This window comes from Macrobrachium nipponense, chromosome 46 (assembly GCF_015104395.2).
Source record: "Macrobrachium nipponense isolate FS-2020 chromosome 46, ASM1510439v2, whole genome shotgun sequence".
NCBI lineage: Eukaryota > Metazoa > Arthropoda > Malacostraca > Decapoda > Palaemonidae > Macrobrachium > Macrobrachium nipponense.
The window spans coordinates 11,593,397-11,615,507 of record NC_061106.1 but is presented as its reverse complement, the minus strand read 5'-3'; the positions used below and the strand labels follow the sequence as shown (position 1 = coordinate 11,615,507).

Below are 22,111 nucleotides of genomic sequence, written 5' to 3'. Positions count from 1 at the left end.
AATTTACTTAAGAAACTGAAAAACAATAATTCAATAGCCTTCTTGGATGTAAAAATTACTAGTAGTGAACAACGTTTTAATACTAATGTATATCATAAGAGTACTTTTACTGGATTGGGAAATAAGGTTTACAGTTCATGTTTTTATGATTTTAAAGTTAACAGTCGTTACGTTGGTACACAGGGCACTTAAATATACTTCAGACTGTTCTGCTTTCCATAATGAAATTGAATACCTACTGAAATTTTTTTACAGCATAATCTTACCCAAAGCAGTTTGTTTTCAATATTATTAATAGAATGGTTTCTAATTATGTATCTTCATCCCCTGCTAGTTTCAACTTACCTAAACTTAATATGTAAGCATCCATTCCCTTTATCAACTTGGATAAACTCCACTTGAATATGAAAAATATTATAGAAGAAGAATTAGGTTTCCTAAAACTAACCCTAATCCCTGTAAATCCAAAAAAGATAGGCAGTCTCTTCAATTATAAGTATTAGCTGCAAGATTTTATGTTATCCAATGTAATTTATAAAGATGTCTTGGTACTTATATTGGCTGAGCAAGGAGATTACTGCAAGTCAGTTATTATAGTCACATGGTATTCAAGTGTAGTACAGGATCTAAATATCAATCCCAAATTGAAAAAACAAACAAAAAAAAAAAATTTTCTATCCTTACCTCAACAACCCAAGCATCCTTTCTAACAACACTCGAGTCACTTTACATTTAAACACCTGTTACGTACATAATTTAAACAATTAACGTCTCTGCCACATCCCTTTCGTTGGCTTGATGGATCACATAAATGGAGTGAGTATTGTCTGCTGAGTCGTTCCTAACCCTCTCGTTAGGGGACAAGACTGGTGTCACCTACACAGAGCGCAGAATGTGTATCGGTGTCACTACCACAAAATTTGAATCTAAACTGCTGCAAATAAATTAAACTGATAGCTATGTAATTACTTAGTAAGTATACATAAAATCTTTTTTATTATAAAAATGTCTTTTTTAATAGTTTTTAATAGTAAAATTAGTGATATGTATGGTATCCTAAAAATTCATATAATTTTTCTATATTATAGATATGCAAGTTGCGGTCAGACATGTGGCAAGAGAAACACATTGCAAGACCTTATGTGGCCTTTGATTCAATACTGTGTGAAGCCTTACAGATAACATTCCACCACTGACACTACCCCCTCACAATCAAGACAATATGTATCCTTTTTCCATGGGTAGTGTTTAGGTAAGTTTTAATATACATATTTTATATAGAGGTTTAAGGTGTCCCCTCTTTAAGATAAACCCTCCTTTTTGTACAAGAAAAACTTTCCTGTCAGATATATACTTAGCTTACGTCTCTGACGTCACGACAGAATTCAAAACTTACGGCACACGCGACAGGTAGGTCAGGTGATCTACCTTACTCACTGCTGGGTGGCGGGTGTAAGAACCAAACCCACTTTCTTGTCAGATTTTCTCTGTCGCCGGTCCTGACAACACCTGTTGTTAGGTCCTCACGATAGTTGGATTTGTTTCTCGTTGCCTGGATTCTTTGGACTGACATTTTTGGTGAAGTACCTTATCCTTTGGCTTGGCATACGCAATTGTGGACTGGTTTTTTGGATTTTTCTCTGGATTTTTCTTGTGACGTTAAAAAATCTACCATGTTTAGAGTGTGCTCTGTGAGTGAATGTAAGGTGAGGCTACCTAAAGCATCGGTAGATCCTCACAATGTATGTATGGGATGTAGAGGAAATGAATGTTCTTTCAATAACCCGTGTAAGGAGTGTGAAAGATTGGATGAAGATGGATGGAAGTCTCTTTCTTCCTATTCAAGGAAGTTAGAGAAAGATAGGGTCCGTAAGGCTTCTTCAAGAAGCTCCAGTAGATCTCGCATTAGCGAACTTGAAGTAGAGAATCCTGTTGTAGAGTTAGTACCTTCTCCTGTTTCAGCCCCTGCTCCCGGCATCGAACCTGAAGATATGCCTTCGGAGGTGGCCTCCATGAGGGCCACGATTCGTAGCATGGAGAGCAAAATACGCTCATTAGAAGGTAAGAGTGATAGTGCCAGTGAATTGTGCAGTGCCCCATAGTGCAGTGGAGGGTGCGTCTGACCGGCTCACTAATGCTTCCAGGCCTTGACCTCTTCCAGACTCCCAGACCCAGTGGAGGAGGAAAGTCAACAGCCGCAGGAAGGTTAGGGAGAACCCCCACCGGTCAGACATCCCCTCGGCAGATCCTGTTGTACGTTCCCAAGCTGCCTTGGATCGATCCAAGAAAGAAGTTTTGCGCCAGTGCTTCTCTTCGTCGTCTTCGCCCTCTCCTAAGCGCGGATGGAGCGCCTCGGAAGCTTCGCGCCCTCTCAAGAGAGCCTGGAAGGCTCCTTGCGCCCTTCCCTCCAGCCCTGAATACTTCTCGGAAGAGCCTGAGGTAGAAGTCAAGAGAACCAGGAGATCGGAAGAGCTCTCATCTCCTTTTCACCCTCAAGCCTCGTCCCCAGTAGAGGCTTTCGAAAGATCTCCGGCGCGTATCTTAGCTGGTCTGCAGGCGCAGATTTCGGCTCTGGCGGACTCCTTGGCAGGGAGTTCTCACCGTAGGAAGGACGTCTCGCTCCCGGTGAAGAGGTCTAGAGAGACCTTGTGGATATCTCGCCTCCTGCAGAAAGGTACCAAGAGCCTCGCAGGCGCTCTTCGATCGATCAAGAGCCTGATAGGAAAAAAAAAAAAAAAAAAAAAAAAAAAAAAAAACTACTCCCGAGTAGGCGCTTTTTTCGCCCCTGAGCAGGCACCAAGAGCCTGGGAAGCTTCTCACGTCGAGCAGGCGCTCTTCTCCTGATAGCCGCTCGTCCAGAGTCAGACACCTGGAACAGGATGCGTTTCTCTTCAAGTAGGCGCTCTTCGCCAAGGATCCGTTCTCCTCCTGGCAGGCGTCAAGAGCCTGGCAGGCGCCAGGAGCCTAGTAAACACCAGGAGTTTTGTAGGCGCCCCTCTCCAAGCAGGCGCTCTTCTCCAGGCAGCCGCTCTCCCTTGGACAGTCGCTTGGAGCCTGGTAGGCGCTTTTCTCCTAACATTCGCTCTTCGGCAGAGACCCTCTCTCCTCTTGGCAGACGCCGAGAAACTAGCAGGCGCCAAGAGCCTAGTAGGCGCCAAGAACCTAGTAGGCACCGATCTCCGAGCAGGCGCTCTTCCCCAGGTAGCCGCTCTCCTCTGGACAGGCGCCCAGAGCCTAGTAGGCGCTACCCGTCTGGTAGGCGCTCTTCGCCTGAAAGCCTCTCTCCTCGTGGCAGGCGCCAAGAGCCTAGCAGGTGCTCTTCTCCTGGCAGGCGCTCCCCTCTGGACAAGGATTTAGAGCATGACAAGCGCGCCGCTACTAGTAGGCGCTCTCCTAGTAGGCGCTCTCCTAGTAGGCGCTCTCCTAGAAAGAGCTCTCCTCCAAGCAACCGCTCTTCCCTGGACAGGCGCCCTTCGAAGGATAAGCGCCCTTCTTCTGAAAGGATGACCTTCCCTTCCAAGATTGTTCATGGGTCTTCGGTTGAATAGGATCAAGAGGCAACGAATGAAGAGTTGGCCAAGGATTCTTCGGTCTCTTCATACAAGAGGCTTACGGACCTCCTGTTACAAGAATTTGGAGACGCCCTTTCTACTGCTGCTCCTCCTTCACCTCCTTCATTGTTTTTTACTTCCAAGACAACGAAAACTTCTTCATACGTGAAAATGAAGCCCACCATCTCGATGAAGAAGGCCCTTAAAGGTTTTGGGGATTGGTTGGCCTCTAAGGAGGAGAAAGGAAAGACTGTTTTTTCTTTCCCGCCTTCCAAGCTGACGGGAAAGATGGGCTTTTGGTATGAGTCAGGGAAGCCTTTGGGCCTGGTTCTTCCCTCCTCCGTGGACTCGGACTTCTCTTCGTTGGTGGATTCCGCTCGTCGCTCGGCCCTTCTTTCAGCTAAGACGACGTGGGGAATGAGTGAGTTGGACCACCTTCTGAAGGGAATGTTCCGGGTCCTCGAAGTTTTTAACTTCTTGGACTGGTCCCTGGGAGTTTTAGTGAAGAAGACTCAATCCCAGGAGTCCCTTTCACCTGAGGGTCTACAGTGTGTCCTGTCTTGTATGGACAAGGCAGTGAGAGATGGTTCTGGCGAGGTTGCTTCTCTTTTCGGAGCGGGAGTTATCAAGAAGAGGGCGGTGTTCTGCTCTTTTCTAACTAAAGCGGTTTCTCACGCGCAGAGAGCCTCTCTGTTATATGCACAGCTCTTGCCTCAGCTGTTTCCTAAGAAGATTATACAAGACATCTCGAGTGCCCTCTCAGTCAGCTAGGATGCCTCGTACATCCTTCCAAGCAAAACCCAAGAAGGAGACACCCGCAAGGCAGGAGCCCTTTCGAGGAGGCCCTCCCTCCTGTTCCTCCTCCTCTAGAGGAACAAGACCTCCTAAGAGAGGAAGGACCTTCTCTCGATCTATTAGATCGAAGAAGTAGCACCCAAGTCCTCCAGACTACAGTAGGTGCCAGACTACTGAGATTCTCAGACGTCTGGGCCCAGAAGGGGGCGTACAACTGGTCCCTCTCAATCGTCAGGAAGGGGTACCTCATTCCCTTCATTTCAAGACCTCCCTTGACCACAACCCCAAGGGAGTTGGTAGCCAAGTACAAAGACCCTCACTTGAACCAAGCCCTTGCTCTAGCAGTAGAGCTTATGCTGGAGAAGGAAGCTATAGAGCTAGTGAAAGAGCCTCGTTCTGTGGGTTTTTACAACCACCTCTTCCTAGTTCCCAAAACCTCAGGAGGATGGAGACCGGTTCTGGATGTAAGCGCCCTGAACGTCTTCATGAAGAAGAGAAAGTTCGCCATGGAGACGACATCTTCAGTTTTAGCAGCTCTTCGCCCGGGGGACTGGATGGTGTCCCTAGATCTTCAGGACGCTTACTTCCACGTGCCAATCCATCCTTCTTCACGGAAATTCCTAAGGTTCATGTGGAAAGGAAAAGTTTTCCAATTCAGGGCCTTGTGCTTCGGCCTCTCTACAGCCCCCAGTTTTACGGGGGGCTCATGAAAATGTAGCACAATGGCTACATTTGGAGGGAGTGAGGGTTTCCCTCTATTTGGACGACTGGCTTATCAGAGCCAAATCGAAAGAGAGGTCTGGAGGACCTTCACAAGACTTTGACCCTGGCAAGTTCTCTGGGACTATTAGTGAACTTCGAGAAATCTCAGTTAATCCCCAGCCAAGATCGGATTTATCTGGGGATTTGGATGGTTTCTCCGGATTTTTGGGCATATCCCTCTCCAGAAAGGATAACTCGATGTTCCGAGAAGGTCGCAACCTTTCTAGAGAAAGATGTATGCACAGCGAGGGAGTGGATGAGTCTGTTGGGGACGCTCTCCTCGCTGGAGCAATTCGTTTCTCTAGGAAGGTTGCACCTGAGACCAATACAATTCTTTTTGAACCAGAACTGGAACCGCCTGTCTCAAGATCTAGAGTTCCTCTTCAAGATCTCGAAGGAGATAAAGAAGGATCTTCTCTGGTGGGCAGACCCTCTTCGCTTCGTGGAAGGTATATCCCTGCACATGCCGAACCCCAACCTAGTGTTGTTTTCCGACGCGTCGGACACAGGTTGGGGAGCGACGCTCGGTTCAAGGGAAGTGTCAGGCACCTGGGAGGGGGAACAGGTGTCCTGGCACATCAACAAAAAGGAGTTGATGGCGGTTTGGCTAGCCCTAAAAGCCTTCGAGTCCCTCGTCCGGGATGCAGCGGTTCAGATCAACTCGGACAACACCACAGCCCTGGCATACATCAGGAAGCAAGGGGAGACGCACTCCTTCCTGTACGAAACAGCAAGGAAACTTCTACTGTGGTCGGAGGAAAGGAGGATAAGACTCCTCACCAGATTCGTGCAGGGAGAAAGGAATGTCAGGGCCGACCTTCTGAGCAGGGAAAACCAAGTCCTTCATTCGGAGTGGATTCTTCACTCGGACGTGTGCCAGGAGCTGTGGAAGACGTGGGGCAGACCTCACTTGGATCTATTCGCGACCTCCAAGAACGCGAGGATAGACCTTTACTGCTCCCCGATATCAGACCCGAGAGCAGTAGCGATAGATGCTTTTCTGCTGGACTGGAAGCATCTAGACCTTTATGCATTCCCTCCTTTCAAGATTCTTTTCAAGAAAATTTGCAGCATCGGAAGGAGCAAGAATGACATTGATAGCTCCGTTCTGGCCCGCCCAAGACTGGTTCACAGAGGTACTGGAATGGTTAGTAGACATTCCAAGATCCCTGCCACTAAGGATCGATTTGCTCAAACAGCCCCACTTCGACAGGTATCACAAGAACCTCCCCGCTCTCAATCTGACTGGATTCAGACTGTCAAGAGTCTTGTCAGAGCAAAGGGTTTTCGGCAAAGACTGCAAGGGCTATTGCCACTGCAAGAAGACCTTCTACCATCGAAGTGGGATGTCTTTCGACGTTGGTGCAGGAATCAGAAGCTTTCCTCCTCCAGTACCTATGTGACCCAAATAGCAGACTTCCTCTTTTTCCTGAGGGAAAAATGCAGTCTGGCGGTCTCAACCATAAAGGGTTATAGAAGCATGCTAGCCTCAGTGTTCAGGCACAGGGGATTGAACATCTCGGAAGATAAAGATCTCCATGGCATGATAAGATCTTTTGAGACAACTAAGAAAGTCTCTAATTTGACACCGAGCTGGAATCTCGATGTAGTCTTGCTTTTCCTGAGGTCATCAAGATTTGAACCACCTCAATCAGCCTCATTTAGAGACCTTACGATGAAGTCCCTGTTTCTCATGGCTTTGGCTTCGGCTAAGAGAGTAAGTGAGTTGCAAGCCTTAGAAGGAAGTGTAGGATTCAAAGGAGACTCCGTGATTTGTTCCTTTCTTCCTTCTTTCTTAGCCAAGAACGAAAACCCCTCCACTCCTTGGCCCAGGAGTTTTGAGGTAAAAGGCTTATCCTCCCTCGTTGGAGTAGAAACAAAGAGGACTCTTTGCCCTATAAGAAAAAACTTAGGGCAATATGGACAACCTCTGGTGTTCTGTAAAGAGATCCCAGTAGGCCTTTGTCAAAAAATGCTCTGGCATTCTTTATTAGGAACTTAATAAAGGAAGCTCATGTGGCATGCGATCAAGACCATTATAAGCTCCTGAAAGTCAAGGCTCGCGAAGTGAGGGCCATCGCCACGTCATTGGCTTTCAAGAAGAATATGTCGCTGCAGAGTCTCATGAAAGCGACTTTTTGGAGGTGCGACTCGGTCTTCGCCAACCACTACCTGAGAGACGTGAAAATTACGTATGAGAAGTGCTTTGGGTTAGGCCCATACGTATCAGCGGATTCAGTGCTGGGGCAGGGAGCTGTAGCATATCCTTTTTAATTATTTCCCCTTTGGTTTTTGGTTTTGTGTTTTTATGGTTGTATGGAAGAGGATGCAGGTAGGCATCTCTTTCAAGTCGTATTACTAACAATTAGTACTTTGGTTAGGTGATCTGAGTTGTGCTTGAGCTCCTTGCAATGGTAGTGGACAGGTTCTGTCATATAAGTCGGCGGATCCCCTTTGACAAGATCCTAACTGGATTCTACAAGTAAGCGAATACAGTTCCCATTGGTAGACCCAAAGAGTCTTTTCAGCTGTAGGTCACGCCCTCGCTGTAGCTCTTCAGGCAATGTAGACTAATAGACAGTAACTATGAAGTCTTCTGCCTAAAACAGGTAAGAACCAAGGTTTTTATATCCTATAACATGTGTTGTTTCCCTTTTCTTTGTACTTTAGTGTCTCTATCCCTCCACCAAGGGTGTCAATCAGCTAAGTATATATCTGACAGGAAAGTTCATGTACAAAAATGATATTGTTAGTATACAATAAAGTTTTGTACATACTTACCTGGCAGATATATACGATTGATGGCCCACCCAACCTCCCCTCAGGAGACAGTTGGAAGAGAAAATCTGACAAGAAAGTGGGTTTGGTTCTTACACCCGCCACCCAGTGGCGGATAAGGTAGATCACCTGACCTACCTGTTGCGTGTGCCGCGAGTTTTGAATTCTGTCGTGACGTCAGAGACGTAAGCTAAGTATATATCTGCCAGGTAAGTATGTACAAAACTTTATTGTATACTAACAATATCATTTTTTTCTGTCTCTTAATCTCCTCTGATTGCAAGTAGAAGGAATGCCCAAAAGGGAACTGTTTGAGTCAATATGGGCTGTACATCATTAATTGTGTGCTTTTGTATGAGATTCTGAAATATTTTTTATGATTCTGTAATACTGTTGCTTTATGTGCTGATTGTTATTCTTGCATTGTAAAGAGCACTTGTCATAACATCTCTCCTGGAAAATATGTTATGTGATTGCAAAATTTTAGTTTATTGATCCATGTAGGATGTTACCCCTTACAGTCCCTCCCCTGCTCTGTTTTCTGTTCATTCCATTCATGCTCTTTAGTCTTTTGCATCCTAGCTGTGTAATCTCTCTATGTATGTCATGGTGTACTGTCATTGTCATTATGAGCAGTCAGTTAGGGAAACTGTAGAAACCTAGAAGTATGGCATTTTGGTCTGGATAAGGTTCCTTCTAAGAGACAGGTTTTGCTGTAGGAAAAAGCCTAGTTTTAGTAGCTGTTAATTTGTCTTCAATTCAGGGGCTCGCTGAAAATTGCCTTTCAGTGGTGAAATGCGCTGATAATCAGTATTGGTTCAGATACATACTAACAGAGGAACCATCAACCAGTTGTCAGCTTCTATAAGTGTCAGAAATCTCCAATTTTTGGTTATCAGCAATTTTCACCTATTGTTAAGCTGTCAGAATAGAATCCTCGCCGATAACCGGGGGACTGCCTGTACTGGCAAACTCGGTTAACGGCGGCGTAGTTTTATGTCGCTTGTTTAGCCCCATAATGTCAGCGATTTAGGGCGCCATAACGGATCAAGTTTCGGTTATCAACACCATAAGTTGTTGATTTCTTAGTCAAATATAACTTACAGAATAAAATTAAATCCTATGCAATTGTCTATTTATTACAATGATCGCCACTGTCATATTAGGAAAATTATCAAGAGAGTTATGACGAATGCCAAAGTTTTCTTCAATTTGTTAATTGGTTTTTAATTATGTAATTTCATACATTCAACTTCCCTGTCAGATATATACTTAGCTATAGACTCCGTCGTCCCCGACAGAAATTCAAATTTCGCGCCACTCGCTACAGGTAGGTCAGGTGATCTACCGCCCTGCCCTGGGTGGCAGGACTAGGAACCATTCCCGTTTTCTATCAGATTTTCTGTCGCCGGTGGTGTCAACATTGTTGTTACTACCTCCTGACTGGAATTCGTTGTTTCAAGGCAATTGATCTTCTTTCGGCTGATTATTTTGGTGACGTACCTGGATCGTTGTTTTGGCATTCGCTACCGTGGACTGGATTTGGACTTGCTTTTGGTTTTTTCTTAAGAATGTCTGACTCGAGTGTTGGTGTGAGAGTGTGTGTGAATGTAGGCTGCAAGGTGAGGATACCGAAGGCTTCGGTTGATCCTCACACTGTATGCCAATGTTGTAGAGGAGTTGATTGTTCTTTGGCTAATACCTGTAATGAGTGTGAAAAGGTTGAGTGCTGAGGAATGGAAGACTCTAACTTCTTACTTGAAGAAGTTAGAGAGGGATAGAGTAAGAAGGGCTGCTTCTAAGGGTGTAAGTAGTGCAAAGCCTTTATCTAGTTCTGTTACTTCTTCCCATCATAATAATGATTCTCCCTCCTTATCAGGGCATTCACAGGTTGCTATTCCTTCAGATTCTGCTTCAGAGATCGCAGATCTGAAGGCTACCCTTCAAAAGATGCAAACCAAAATGGCGGCTTTGGAAGGTAAGAGCAGTGATTTTGATGTGTTAAGTGAAGTGAGTGCCCCCAGTGTTGTGGAGGGGGCGTCTGACCGGCTCTGCGACGCTCCCAGGCCTAGACCTCTTCCAAGCTCCCTGGCCCAGAGGAGAAGGAAAGTCGAAAGCCTTACGGAGGTTGTGGAGAATCCCCACCGGTCAGGCGTCCCTTCAGCAGGCTCTGTAGCGCCACAGACTGCTAAGGACCGCCTTAGAAAAAGCGTCCTCCGCGAATGCTTCTCTTCGTCAGGATCCCCCTCACCTAAACGAGGGTGGAAGGATTCGGAGCTTTCCAGACCTTTGAAGAGGAACTGGAAAGAGCCTTCTTTCGACTCTAGCCCCGAGCGCTTCTCTGAAGAAGAAGCTCCCTCGGTGATCAAGAGGGCTAGGAACGAGTTTGCTTCTCCCTGTTCCGACAGAGATTGTCAAACTCCTTCTAGATCTCCCTCTCCTCCTGTTGAAGAAGACAAAGGAGAGGCTACGAAGAAGATCCTGTTTAACGTTCAGGAGCAGTTAGCCTCTTTGGTAGGAGTTCTTTCAAAAGATCCTCCTCGCAGAAAGGACGTCAGGCTTCCTGTTAAAAGTACTAGACGCCGATCTCCTGCCAGGCGTAGCGAACCCTTCAGGGGAGATGTCGCACAGGCGGCCGTCTCTGGGGGGAGCGAAGCTCGGTTCAGGAGAGAGGAAGTTTATGTAGAAGCGCACGCCAGGCGCCAAACAGGCGCCAGACTTCACCTGAGAGTGACCCTCCTGCTTATAGAGATGAATCGGATGAAGCTCCGGATTTCCAGAGGCGCGAGGAGCCAGCTAGGCGCGTAGAACCTAGACAAAGTTCTTCTGGGTGGGGACTTAGGAAATCTCTTAGTCCCTCTCCTGTTAGGAGTATTTCGCCTTCAGAGAAAGACTTTAGGGAAGAGCCTTCGGATAGCAAGGTTTGTTCTCCTTCTGACCCTTTCGAACAAGAGGAAGGTTCAGAAGATGAGGCTCCCAATAGAGAAGGGCTGTCAAATTATAAAGTTTTGACAGCTCTCCTTTTGCAAGAATACGGAGATTCTTTAACCCCAGCTGCTACTCCTCCTCGCTCGCTCTTTTCGAGTGCAAAAACGCTGAAGTCTTCGTCTTTCCTCAAGGTGAGACCAGCCATCTCTATGAAGAGAGCTCTCCAGTCTTTCGATTCTTTGATGAAGACAAAGAAGGAGCTGGTGAGGACTGTGTTCTGTATGCCTCCCGCTAGACTTACAGGCAGAAGGGGCATATGGTATGAGACAGGAGAGAATATGGGACTCTCTCTTCCTGCTTCGGCAGAAGCGGACTTCTCGAGCCTGGTTGATTCATCGAGAAGGCATGGCCTGAACTCGGCTCGTGCGACATGGGGCCTTTCAGAATTGGATCATTTCCTCTAGGGACTCTTCCATGTCTTGGAAGTGTTCAATTTCCTGGATTGGTCCCTTGGGGTGATGGCCAAAAAGACCCATGACGCAGAGGGCCTAAACCCAGAAGTTTTGCTTTGCATCTTAGCTTGCATTGACAAAGCAGTTCAGGATGGATCGGGAGAAGTCTCCTCTCTCTTTGGAGCGGGACTGTTAAAGAAGAGAGCAGTGTTCAGTTCATTTCTGACAAAAGCCATGTCTCACTCACAGAGAGCAGCCTTACTTTTCGCTCCTTTGTCAGACTACTTGTTCCCTTCTCAGTTAGTGAAGGACATTTTGCATTCACTAACTGAGAAGGCGACCCAGGATCTTCTTCAATCTTCTAGGAAGAGTAGACCTGTAGTCGTGGGAGAAAAGAAAGTGGCTCGTACGACTCAACAGCCCTTTCGAGGAGTCCCTTCTTCTAGAGCTCCCTCAAAAAGAAAAGCTTCAGAGAAGAGAGGAAGAGCCTCCTTCCGACCCTTTAAAAGGGGTAAGTGATATGAGAAGCCTCCAAACACCAGTAGGTGCCAGGCTACAGGGATTTGCGGAAGCCTGGGCACATATAGAAGCCGACACCTGGTCGCTTTCAGTGATCAAGAAGGGCTATTACATCCCCTTCGAGGACAGTCCTCCCCTGACTTCAACTCCGCGGGAACTGTCCGCCAGATAAAAGGACCCTGTTCTGAGGGATACTCTTCGGCAAATGGTAGAACAGATGTGGGACCCAAAGAGCTATAGAACTAATACTGGATCACAACTCCCAGGGGTTTTACACTCGCCTTTTTCTAGTCGCAAAGGCTTCGGGGGGCTGGAGACCAGTTCTAGACGTAAGCGCACTGAACAAATTTGTAATGAAAGAGAAGTTCAGTATGGAGACATCTGCTTCAGTCCTTGCGGCTCTTCGCCAAGGAGATTGGATGGTATCTCTAGATTTCCAGGATGCCTATTTCCACGTCCCGATTCATCCTTCGTCGAAGAAGTACCTTCGTTTCATGATGGAGGGAAGGATCTATCAGTTCAGAGCCTTGTGTTTCGGCCTGTCCACAGCTCCTCAAGTTTTCACGAGCTTGATGAAGAATGTGGCGAGATGGCTTCACCTAAAGGGTATCAATATCTCTCTCTACCTAGACGACTGGCTCATCAGAGCCAGATCAGAAAGACAGTGTTTGGAGGACCTTACTTTGACCCTAGACCTGATAAAGTCTCTGGGATTGCTCGTAAACCTCGAGAAATCGCAACTGATCCCCAGCCAGAACATGGTCTATCTGGGGATTCAGATGGATTCTCGGGGATTTCGAGTATTTCCGTCTCAAGAGAGACTCATAGAGGTTACGAGAAAGTCTCTCTATTCTTAGGGAAGGAACGCAGTTCGGCGAGGGAATGGTTGAGCCTTCTAGGGACCCTTTCCTCGCTGGAACAGTTCTTTCCTTTAGGAAGACTTCATCTTCGTCCTCTTCAGTTCTTTCTAAAAAGAATGTGGAACTGGAAGACAGGACTACTCTCGGACTTGTTTCCCATTCCGTTAGAGATAAAACATCACTTGGAATGGTGGTTACCCCCATTACAGGAAAACAGGGATATCCCTGGAAATTCGGAACCCAAGCCTAGTGTTGTTTTCCGACGCGTCGGAGACGGTTTGGGGAGCAACCTTGGGGCCGAGAGAAGTGTCAGGCACCTGGACAGCAGATCAGGTGTCCTGGCACATCAACTGCAAAGAGCTCTTAGCTGTTCACCTGGCTCTAAAGAGCTTCGAGCCTATAGTCAGAAACTGAGTAGTCCAGGTAAACTCGGACAACACCACCGCTCTGGCTTATATTCGGAATCAAGGAGGGACGCACTCGTTCTTCCTCTACGAGCTGGCAAGAGACCTTCTCGTATGGGCATTTCAAAGGAACATCTCCCTCTTGACAAGATTTGTTCAGGGAGAGAGGAACATGAGAGCGGACAGGCTGAGCAGGAGGAACCAGGTCCTTCACACAGAATGGACCCTCCACTCAGAAGTGTCAGAGTCTCTGGTCTCTTTGGGGGAAACCTCATGTAGACCTGTTCGCCACGTTCCTCTCCAAGAGAATAGAAGTCTTTTGCTCGGTGGTAGACGATCCCAGAGCATTAGCAGTAGACGCCTTCCTACTAGACTGGTCGAACCTAGAGGTTTACGCATTTCCCCCATTCAAGATTCTGGGGCAAGTGCTCAGAAAGTTTGTGGCCTCGAAGGGGACGAAAATGACACTGATAGCCCCTTTTTGGCCAGCGCACGATTGGTTCACAGAGGTAGTGGAGTGGACGGTGGACTTCCCCAGATCCCTTCCAAGAAGGACGGATTTGCTCAAACAACCCCACTTCGAGAGGTATCATCAAAACCTCCCCGCTCTCGCTCTGACTGCCTTTCGACTATCGAAAGACTTGTCAGAGTGAGGGGCTTTTCTCGCAAGGCTGCAAGCGCAATCGCTAGAGCCCGCAGATCTTCTACAATGCGAGTATATCAATCAAAGTGGCAGGTGTTTAGAAGATGGTGTAGGTCGAAGAAGCTCTCCTCCTCCTCCAGTACCTCTGTGACCGAAATTGCTGATTTCCTTCTGTTCCTGAGGGACGAATCACACCTTTCTGTATCGACCATAAAGGGATACAGGAGTATGCTTTCGGCCGTATTCAGGAATAGAGGCTTAGATCTTGCAGACAATAAGGATCTGCACGATCTAATTAGGTCCTTTGAGACTTCAAAGTCTAAGGAACCAAGTCCTCCTAGTTGGAATCTAGACGTAGGTCTAAAATTTTTGACTTCGAAATGGTTCGAACCTCCCCATCTTGCCTCTTTTCGAGATGTCACAAGAAAGTGTTTGTTTCTTTTGTCTCTCGCAACAGCCAAAAGAGTTAGTGAACTGCACGCCCTAGATGCTAGGGTGGGTTTTAAAGGAGACTCAGCCATCTGTTCGTTTAAGGCGCTGTTTCTAGCGAAGAACGAAAATCCTTCGAAACCCTGGCCCAGGAGCTTCGAAGTAAAAGGCTTGTCCAACCTGGTAGGTAGAGAGACAGAAAGGTCTCTTTGCCCGGTGAGAGCACTAAAGTTCTACCTGGATAAGAAGAAGCAGTTGGGAGGTTCTAAACAAGGTCTATGGTGCTCCGTGAAAGATCCAGCAAGACCTATGTCTAAGAATGCTTTAGCCTTCTTTGTTAGAAGCGTCATAACAGAGGCACATAAGATCTGTCCTGATGACTCCTTTAAACTTTTGAGAGTAAGAGCTCATGAAGTTAGAGCAATCGCGACGTGTCTCTCTTTTCAAAGGAATATGTCGCTAAAGAATATCTTGGAAGCGACTTATTGGAGGTGCAATTCGGTCTTTGCATCTCACTATTTGAAAGACGTTCGTGTGACTTATGAGAAATGTTTTTCTCTAGGTCCGTTTGTGTCAGCGGATACGATCCTGGGTATGGGAGCGAGCACCGATCCTTAATTATTCATGCGTACCTTCTAGTTAGATATGTTCTTGACTTCCTGCTGGCAAGAGTGCTAGATGTCGCACAGGCGGCCGTTCACTATTGCTCAGTAAGGAACTCTTGTGATATCTTCTTAGAAGTGTGTAAAATTTTTTTTTGAAATTACTGTGTGCGTGTTTACTGTGTTATTCGAGTTCTGGTTGTTTGTGAAGAGTTGGGGGATAACTCTTAACAATCTTTAGTACTAACATGGTGGTTAGGATCAGGTGATCGGGATCGGTTGTGTGCTCCTTTATAAGGTGTCTTGTCATATAAGTGGATCAGCACCCATTTACAAATACCAGTTAGGCTCTGCCGAGTAAGTGGATAAGACCTCATCGGCAGACCCACAAAAACTCTTGGCCATAGATCAAATATCTCGCTAAGGCTCTTGAGGTGATGCAGACTCCTGGGCAGCAGCCATGAAGTCTTCCGCCTATCAGGTAGGAACCAAGGTCTATAAATACCTACAACATATGTTGTTTACCTGTCTATTTCAGTAGTTAGCTGTCTCTTACCCTCCACCAAAGGGTGCCAATCAGCTAAGTATATTATCTGACAGGGAAGTTGAATGTATGAAAATGATATTGTTATGATACAATAAAGTTTCATACATGCTTACCTGGCAGATATATACGATTAATGGCCCACCCAGCCTCCCCGCAGGAGACAGGTGGAAGAGAGAAAATCTGATAGAAAACGGGAATGGTTCCTAGTCCTGCCACCCAGGGCAGGGCGGTAGATCAGCTGACCTACCTGTAGCGAGTGGCGCGAAATTTGAATTTCTGTCGGGGACGACGGAGTCCATAGCTAAGTATATATCTGCCAGGTAAGTATGTATGAAACTTTATTGTATCATAACAATATCATTTTTTTAATGGAGAAATAGTGATAGTAAGTAATTTCTCGCATTACATATGGAAACATTTTCTTCAAGGATCATAGCACTTGACCTCATAGCATAAATACTAAATACTTCTACTACTACTACTACCACTACCACTATAGTGGTCCCCCCCGTATTCATGGGGAATGCATACCAGACCCACCCGCGAATGTTTAGAATCCACGAATAGTTAGAACCCCTATAAAAACACTGAAAATGGCCTATTTTGGTAGGTAAAACTCAAGAAAACCCCACTAAACATATTTTTACTGTGTTTTTTAATAGTTTTATCACAAAAAGTGCAATTTATTATGAAACTGACAAAAACCAGAAATTTGTTGATATTTTTCATAAAAAGATATGAATAGGCCAATTTCCCCCGAATAATGGTTAGATATGGTCCTGGGAGAAATCCGCGAATCCGTGAGTCCGCGAATCAGGAGAACGCGAATACGGGGCCCCACTGTACTACAAAGTGTAAACAAGGAGTTTTGGTTGTATTTCATTGTTGCCAGAGGTTGAGACTTTTTCACGAATAGCCAATTATCCATCGAGGAGGAGGTAAGTTAATGACGTCATACGTTACGTATTATATCTTCGAAAGACATTCCTCTGAGTTTGCTGGCAATGTCTACAAGAAGTCGGTGTTACTCTTATAATTAACAGAATTATGCAACTTTCACAATACAGTAAATAATTAGGTAGGGATGTAAGATACCCTGTGACAAAGTGCCATTTTTGTCAGGTACGTTGATAAAATTTTATTCCAGGAAAACACTGGGACACCAGCTATGAATCTCATAGTAGGTTTATTTATTTTATGGTAAAATACAAATGAAAGGCTCAATAATTTTAATATTTATTTTGCATGATTGACAAGTGTTTCTGGGCTTCTGTCAGTTATGAATTAATGACTGATAACTTCTTTTTCCAGGCTTTTTGATTATACTGATTGTCCAGAGGGCCCTGTTTTACCAGGAGCTCATTCTATTGAACGCTATCTAATTGAAGAACACTTACACAACATCATCAAAGAATATCACCTGGAAAGGAAGCAGTGGTAAGTCATAGTCAGTTTTTCATTTTCTAGAGTAGATTTTGCAATTACTTTGTAGTAAGTCTTTGGTTTTCCAACTACTGGAAAAAACAATGTTTTGACCAACTAAGAATTTATATTATTTTAGGTATTTTTATTTTTAGATTTAGTCTGTTTTTTTATTCTGATGAAGCATGATAAATTTCAAGTTTATAATGTACGATGTTACGGCCTCAATATAGTACAGCATTTTTAGAGCCTTTGTATATATTGGTCTTTTGTGAAAGGAATTATAGAATTTAATAGTTTAAGTAGTAATCCTTCAGTTTTCCAGATTAATAGAGCCAAGTGTCCATCAGATAATGGCAAAATCAGAATAATGGCGAGTAAAAAATCTAGGGGTGTTCAAGGGCAATTCTGTACCTTACCTCACCTGACTTTGTCAATACCACATAATTGTAAAACCTCGGTATGCTTATAAACAGTAACATCACACTTTATTTGAAAACTTATGCAAAAGAAAATTATCTACTGCCTTTTTCCCCCCCTATTTTTTAACCACATATATTGCATAAATGCACTTTGAAAAAATGCGACTCCTCCTTTTTCTCTCTCTAGTAAATGACACAGTTCAGTAGACAGGTAACCTACCTGTGTTTACTCACAGCCTACTATGGTATTTTGTCCATTAATGTATTTTTATAACACAACTTCCTTACCACCATATGCAAGATATAAAATGTGTACAGCACTACCCCACGGAAATACAAAATCCCCTCTCAAAATGCTTATAACTGCCAAATACCATTTACCCCTTTAGCTAAAATACTTATAACTGCCTATTTTAAATGTTCAATGCTTAATTTGATAGTTTGAAAAAAAATATACCTAAAACTATCATACTAAAACAATTTAATATCATATCAAACAAAATACACCCAAACCATCATTCCAAAACACCCTAAGCCATCTTAGATTACCCCTTTTATAACTGTTACCCTTAAATATACATATACACCTCTTAAATGCTTATAACAATGATTTACTCATTTTAAAATATTAATATTAATGTAAACACGGCAAAATGTCAATGTAAACACTGTAAAATGTCTATAAAATGTTTAATACTAATTAAATAAATAATTAAGTACAAATTAAATCTCTTTGTTTTACAGAAGGTTTAACAACTAGTCAAGCTACCCTTTTTTAACTATTCTTGGGGGATGGGGGTGTCTGGTACGCATCCCCCTTGAATACAGGGGTCCACTTTAGTAAGTGTCCAATGTATGATATAAGTTGTCATGATCAGTGGGTCATATACATAAAACAATTGCAATATACTAAGTTGAATTAACCCTCAGTAGGTGGGTTAAAAAATGAATATGAAGCACTCCAGGTCAGTGTAACTTTGAGGTTAGCATGTTAAAAAAAAACACATCAATGGAAAGAGGAATAAATGTAAATGCACATGGTGTAAACAAAAAATTCTAAAAATTTCCCCTAACTTCTACGAGAAGTTGAAAATGACTATATAAAACCCTTGTGGGGCCTCTTTTACAAGACAATCATAAATTTTACCAAGTTATGTTTTTTGTAGAAAATAATTTTATTTTACTTTGTAAAATTGTAATTAACGTACAGCTCACACATTATCAAAACAGATAATAAATAAAATCACTAACAAATACTGAACATTTTGTTCATGAAACTTACCTGTCAGATATATATATAGCTGTATTTTCTGAAGTCCGACAGAATTTTAAAAACTTCCGACACACGCAGTGGCGGTCGGCCAGGTGGTTAGTACCCATTCCCGCCGCTGGGAGGCGGGTATCAGGAACCATTCCCATTTTCTATTCATAATTTTTCTGTCGCTGGTGCTTGAAAAACACCTGTTTTCAGTACCTCCGTCTTAGGATTTTGGAAACTTCATTGCCGCTAAGTATCCTAATTGTCTTTTGATTTATTTACTTGGATTTGTGGGATTTGTGGCTAGCATACGCCATCTTAAATTGATTTGAATTTGATTCATTTTTGCATAAAATATCTGAATCTAGTTAGGCTAGTTTCAGACGGGGTTGTCTGCAAAGATAGGGTGTGGCTACCGAAAGCTTCGGTAGATCCGCACTTGGTATGTACGAGGGGTATGGGTTCTTGCTTCTTTGTTGAGATTTGTCATGTAAGGAGTGTGAGACTTTGTCTATTCCGTAAGGAAGACGTATGATTCGTATGTACCGCAATTAATCAGTAAACATGTCTAATTCCGTAAGGAAGACGTATGATTCGTATGTACGCAATTAATCAGTAACAAAAGTCAGGTAGTGAACCTGCTAACTTCCTGTAGACTTTATTTTGCCTAACCCTGTAGTATGGCCTACGGGCTATGATATGTCTACGAGAGGTGCTCGCTCTCCTTCATTGCTGTGAAGTGCTACTTCTGTAATGTTACTCCTAACCTGCAGTGTTGCCTTCGGGCCCTAAGCAGTGTCTGTAGAGGAATTACCCTTTCTCTGATACTCTTTCGATTCGTATCTTAGAATCGAAAGTGCTTGCTTTAGAGAGTAAAAGTGAAGTGCAGTGATACCCCTTGTGTAGTGGAGGGTGCGTCAGATCGGCCTCGTTTCGCCTCTAGGCCGGGACCTCTGCTTGACTCCCAGGACCCGGGAGGGACATGTCGAAAGCCTAAGGAGGGTTACAAGGAACCCCCACCGATCTGGCATGCCTTCGGCAGTTTCTGATGAAAATCCCCAGACTGCCAAAGTGCGTGCGCGTGCACGAATCCTGAAAGATTGCTTCTCGTCCTCCGAAGCGTCCTCCCCATGCAGGGGTTGGAGCTTTCGGAAGGACTCGCGGCCCTCTAAATAGAAGCTTTATAGAAGAGGACGCTTCACGTCTCTCTCTCTCTCTCGTTATGCGTTTCAGTGAGAAGTAAGAAGGCGAACGTCGCCTTTCCACCGAGAAATACGTAAAAGAAGTCATAGTAGCAGGAAGCTTTTGAGAGCGGACGCCCGGGACGCTCGGATGGACTCCAGGCGCGCGCGGGTGCACGCCAAGTGCGCGCCATGTGGACGCCGAGCGCGCTCCAGTGGACGCCGAGCGCGCTCCAGTGGACGCCGAGCGCGTTCCAGTGGACGCCGAGCGCGCGCCAGTGGACGCCGAGCGTGCACCAGCGCACGCCAGGTGTGTCGCCTGGCTGAACGTTTCTGTTGAACTCTTCAAGCTCTTGTTTCAGATATGGGCCTAAAGAATGTTTACCTCTACCTCCGGTGATACCTTCTACCTCACTGCAAAGAATGTGAAGTAGGCAGTGCTTCGGAGGAAGTTTAAAGTGAACAGACAACTTCTTCTTCGAAACCCAGCAAGACATCGGGTTTCGTGAATTCAAGAGGTCTCTGTCAATTAATATTGCTTTTCGCATAGGTGGATGGAGTTAAGGAAAGCTCAAGGGAAGATCTCGTTTGCTCTACCGCAACCTTTGCCATTCGGCCAATAAGTTTAAGTTGCCACTACCGCAGTCAAGACTTTGTGATAAGGCAGTTACGGGTTATGTAAGGCTCGATGTCCTGCACGTCAGGACTCTCGGCAACGTTCAGTGGGATTCTTGCAAAGGCACTCATCAAAAGGACGCTCTTCAGGAAAGCGCAAGACAGGACTTCCTTTGCCATACTGCCAATAAATTTTAAGCTTTAGCAGGCATTAGTTGTGATACGGGAGAGGAAGCTGGTGGAGAGTTTCTTCCTCTTCCCAGGATAATTTTGCAAGCTTTTTAGCCCATCTGAAAGGGTTTTTCAGATGATAGATTTTGTTAGTTTCTAGTCGGGACTACGCTGCCGAATTGAACATCGTCGTTCTACCTGCCGTAAGCCCAGTCTCTTAACAGGATTCTTGCCCCTTCCTCGTTTGAGACGGGAATCGAAAAAATTAAATGCTTGACTCCCTATACTTTCGTTTTGTCAAGTAAGTGGGTATCCCCTCATTGACAAAATATCTCTTTGTCCCGTAAATGGGTTAGTTCTCATTGACAAACATCTCATTAACTTGATATTGCGTAAGCGAATAAGCTCTTATTGACAAGATTCGGAAGAGCTCTCATTCGTCATTCGCAGACTCGTACAAGAAATAGACTTGTAGACTACGTCAATGAACGCTTATGTCCAGTAACATAAGAAGCTTGAGCTGACTGCTTCGATTCTCTTAAGTTTTGTTCATGAAACTTGCCTGTCAGATATGTATGTAGCTGTATTTCCGAATTCAGCTATATATATGTCTGCCAGGTAAGTATGAACAAACTTTATTGTGATATAATTTCATATTTTGCCTTGCGTTATTTTACTTCTGGTTGGTTCAAGTCATATACGCTTGCTGTAGTTACCTCTTCGGATGGCAAACGAGAGGTCTATTGTCTATTTTAAGGACATTTAATCGTTACTCCCTGCAGCCTTCCAGGAGTTTCCGATTTATCTTTTAACCGTTGTATGGTAGTGTTCTGACGACACAAACGCATCTATATATTTAGCGTTTTCTGTTTCGCTTAAATATACCAGCTTGAGAGTCTTTCGGCTCAAAAAATAACGGACCTATTTCTTCGTAGAATAGGGTAGCTGGCAACCCAGACATAAAGTTAAGAGACGACGTTCGTAAGCTGCTGGCTGCTGCTGTCACGCTGTGTCTGTCTTCCAGTCCAACCGAGCCAGTAACGGATGCGGGCGCTGTCATGCGCCGTAGGTTACGTCCCTCTCTCCTGCGGGATTGACTGACTAACCGTATCTCTGTGCTGGCGGTTACGTCTCTCCTGCGGGATTGACTGACTAACTGTAACTCTGCCCTACAATCACGGACTAGCCTAAATTGAGGGTTATTTCCTTACTTTGTGAATGAATGAAACGTTGCATTCGTTTTGCCTTACTATGTTCAACAGAGTTATCTCTTAATCCTTTCGGTGCTCGTTACCGCACGGTATAGAACTACGAGTCTACCGCAACATTGCACTTTTATATGCTCTCCTGCTTAGGCAAAGCGCAGCCTATTAGGGAAGTAAGCATACTCGGGGAGGGAATGGATGAGCTTGCTGGGGACCATTTCCTTCCTGAAGAAGTTTGTTTCCGAATCCCCGAATGACTGCAATTCAGACCACAGTTTTTTCCTACCGGGAAACTGAAATATTATTCAAGATCTAGGAATGGATTCTGAACATCTCTCAGTGCGTTTATCACCTGAGGGTGATAGAAAGAAGGTGCCGGACATCTGGATAGGGGTTTCAGATGTCCTGGATCTTAATCTGAAAGAAGTAAAAGCGATTCGGTAGTCCCTCCAGTCCTCGTAACGAGTTTTGGAACCAGTGGTCCAGATCAACTCTGATATTCCACAGCTCTCTCATATCTTAAGAAGTATCTTTTCTCTCGGTCCCTGTTTCGAGTTTACGAGAAAG

At 44.7% G+C, this 22,111-nt stretch overlaps 1 protein-coding gene across 1 annotated transcript in view; it reads left to right on the top strand.

The window, feature by feature from the left end:
• LOC135214751 (nuclear cap-binding protein subunit 1-like) overlaps positions 1-22,111 on the top strand; it is a 365,385-nt gene that overhangs the window by 173,381 nt on the left and 169,893 nt on the right. Inside the window, 4 exon segments of the mRNA XM_064249099.1 lie at positions 1,089-1,176; positions 1,179-1,231; positions 1,233-1,252; positions 16,582-16,707. Coding sequence (XP_064105169.1) covers positions 1,089-1,176; positions 1,179-1,231; positions 1,233-1,252; positions 16,582-16,707 — 287 coding nt within the window.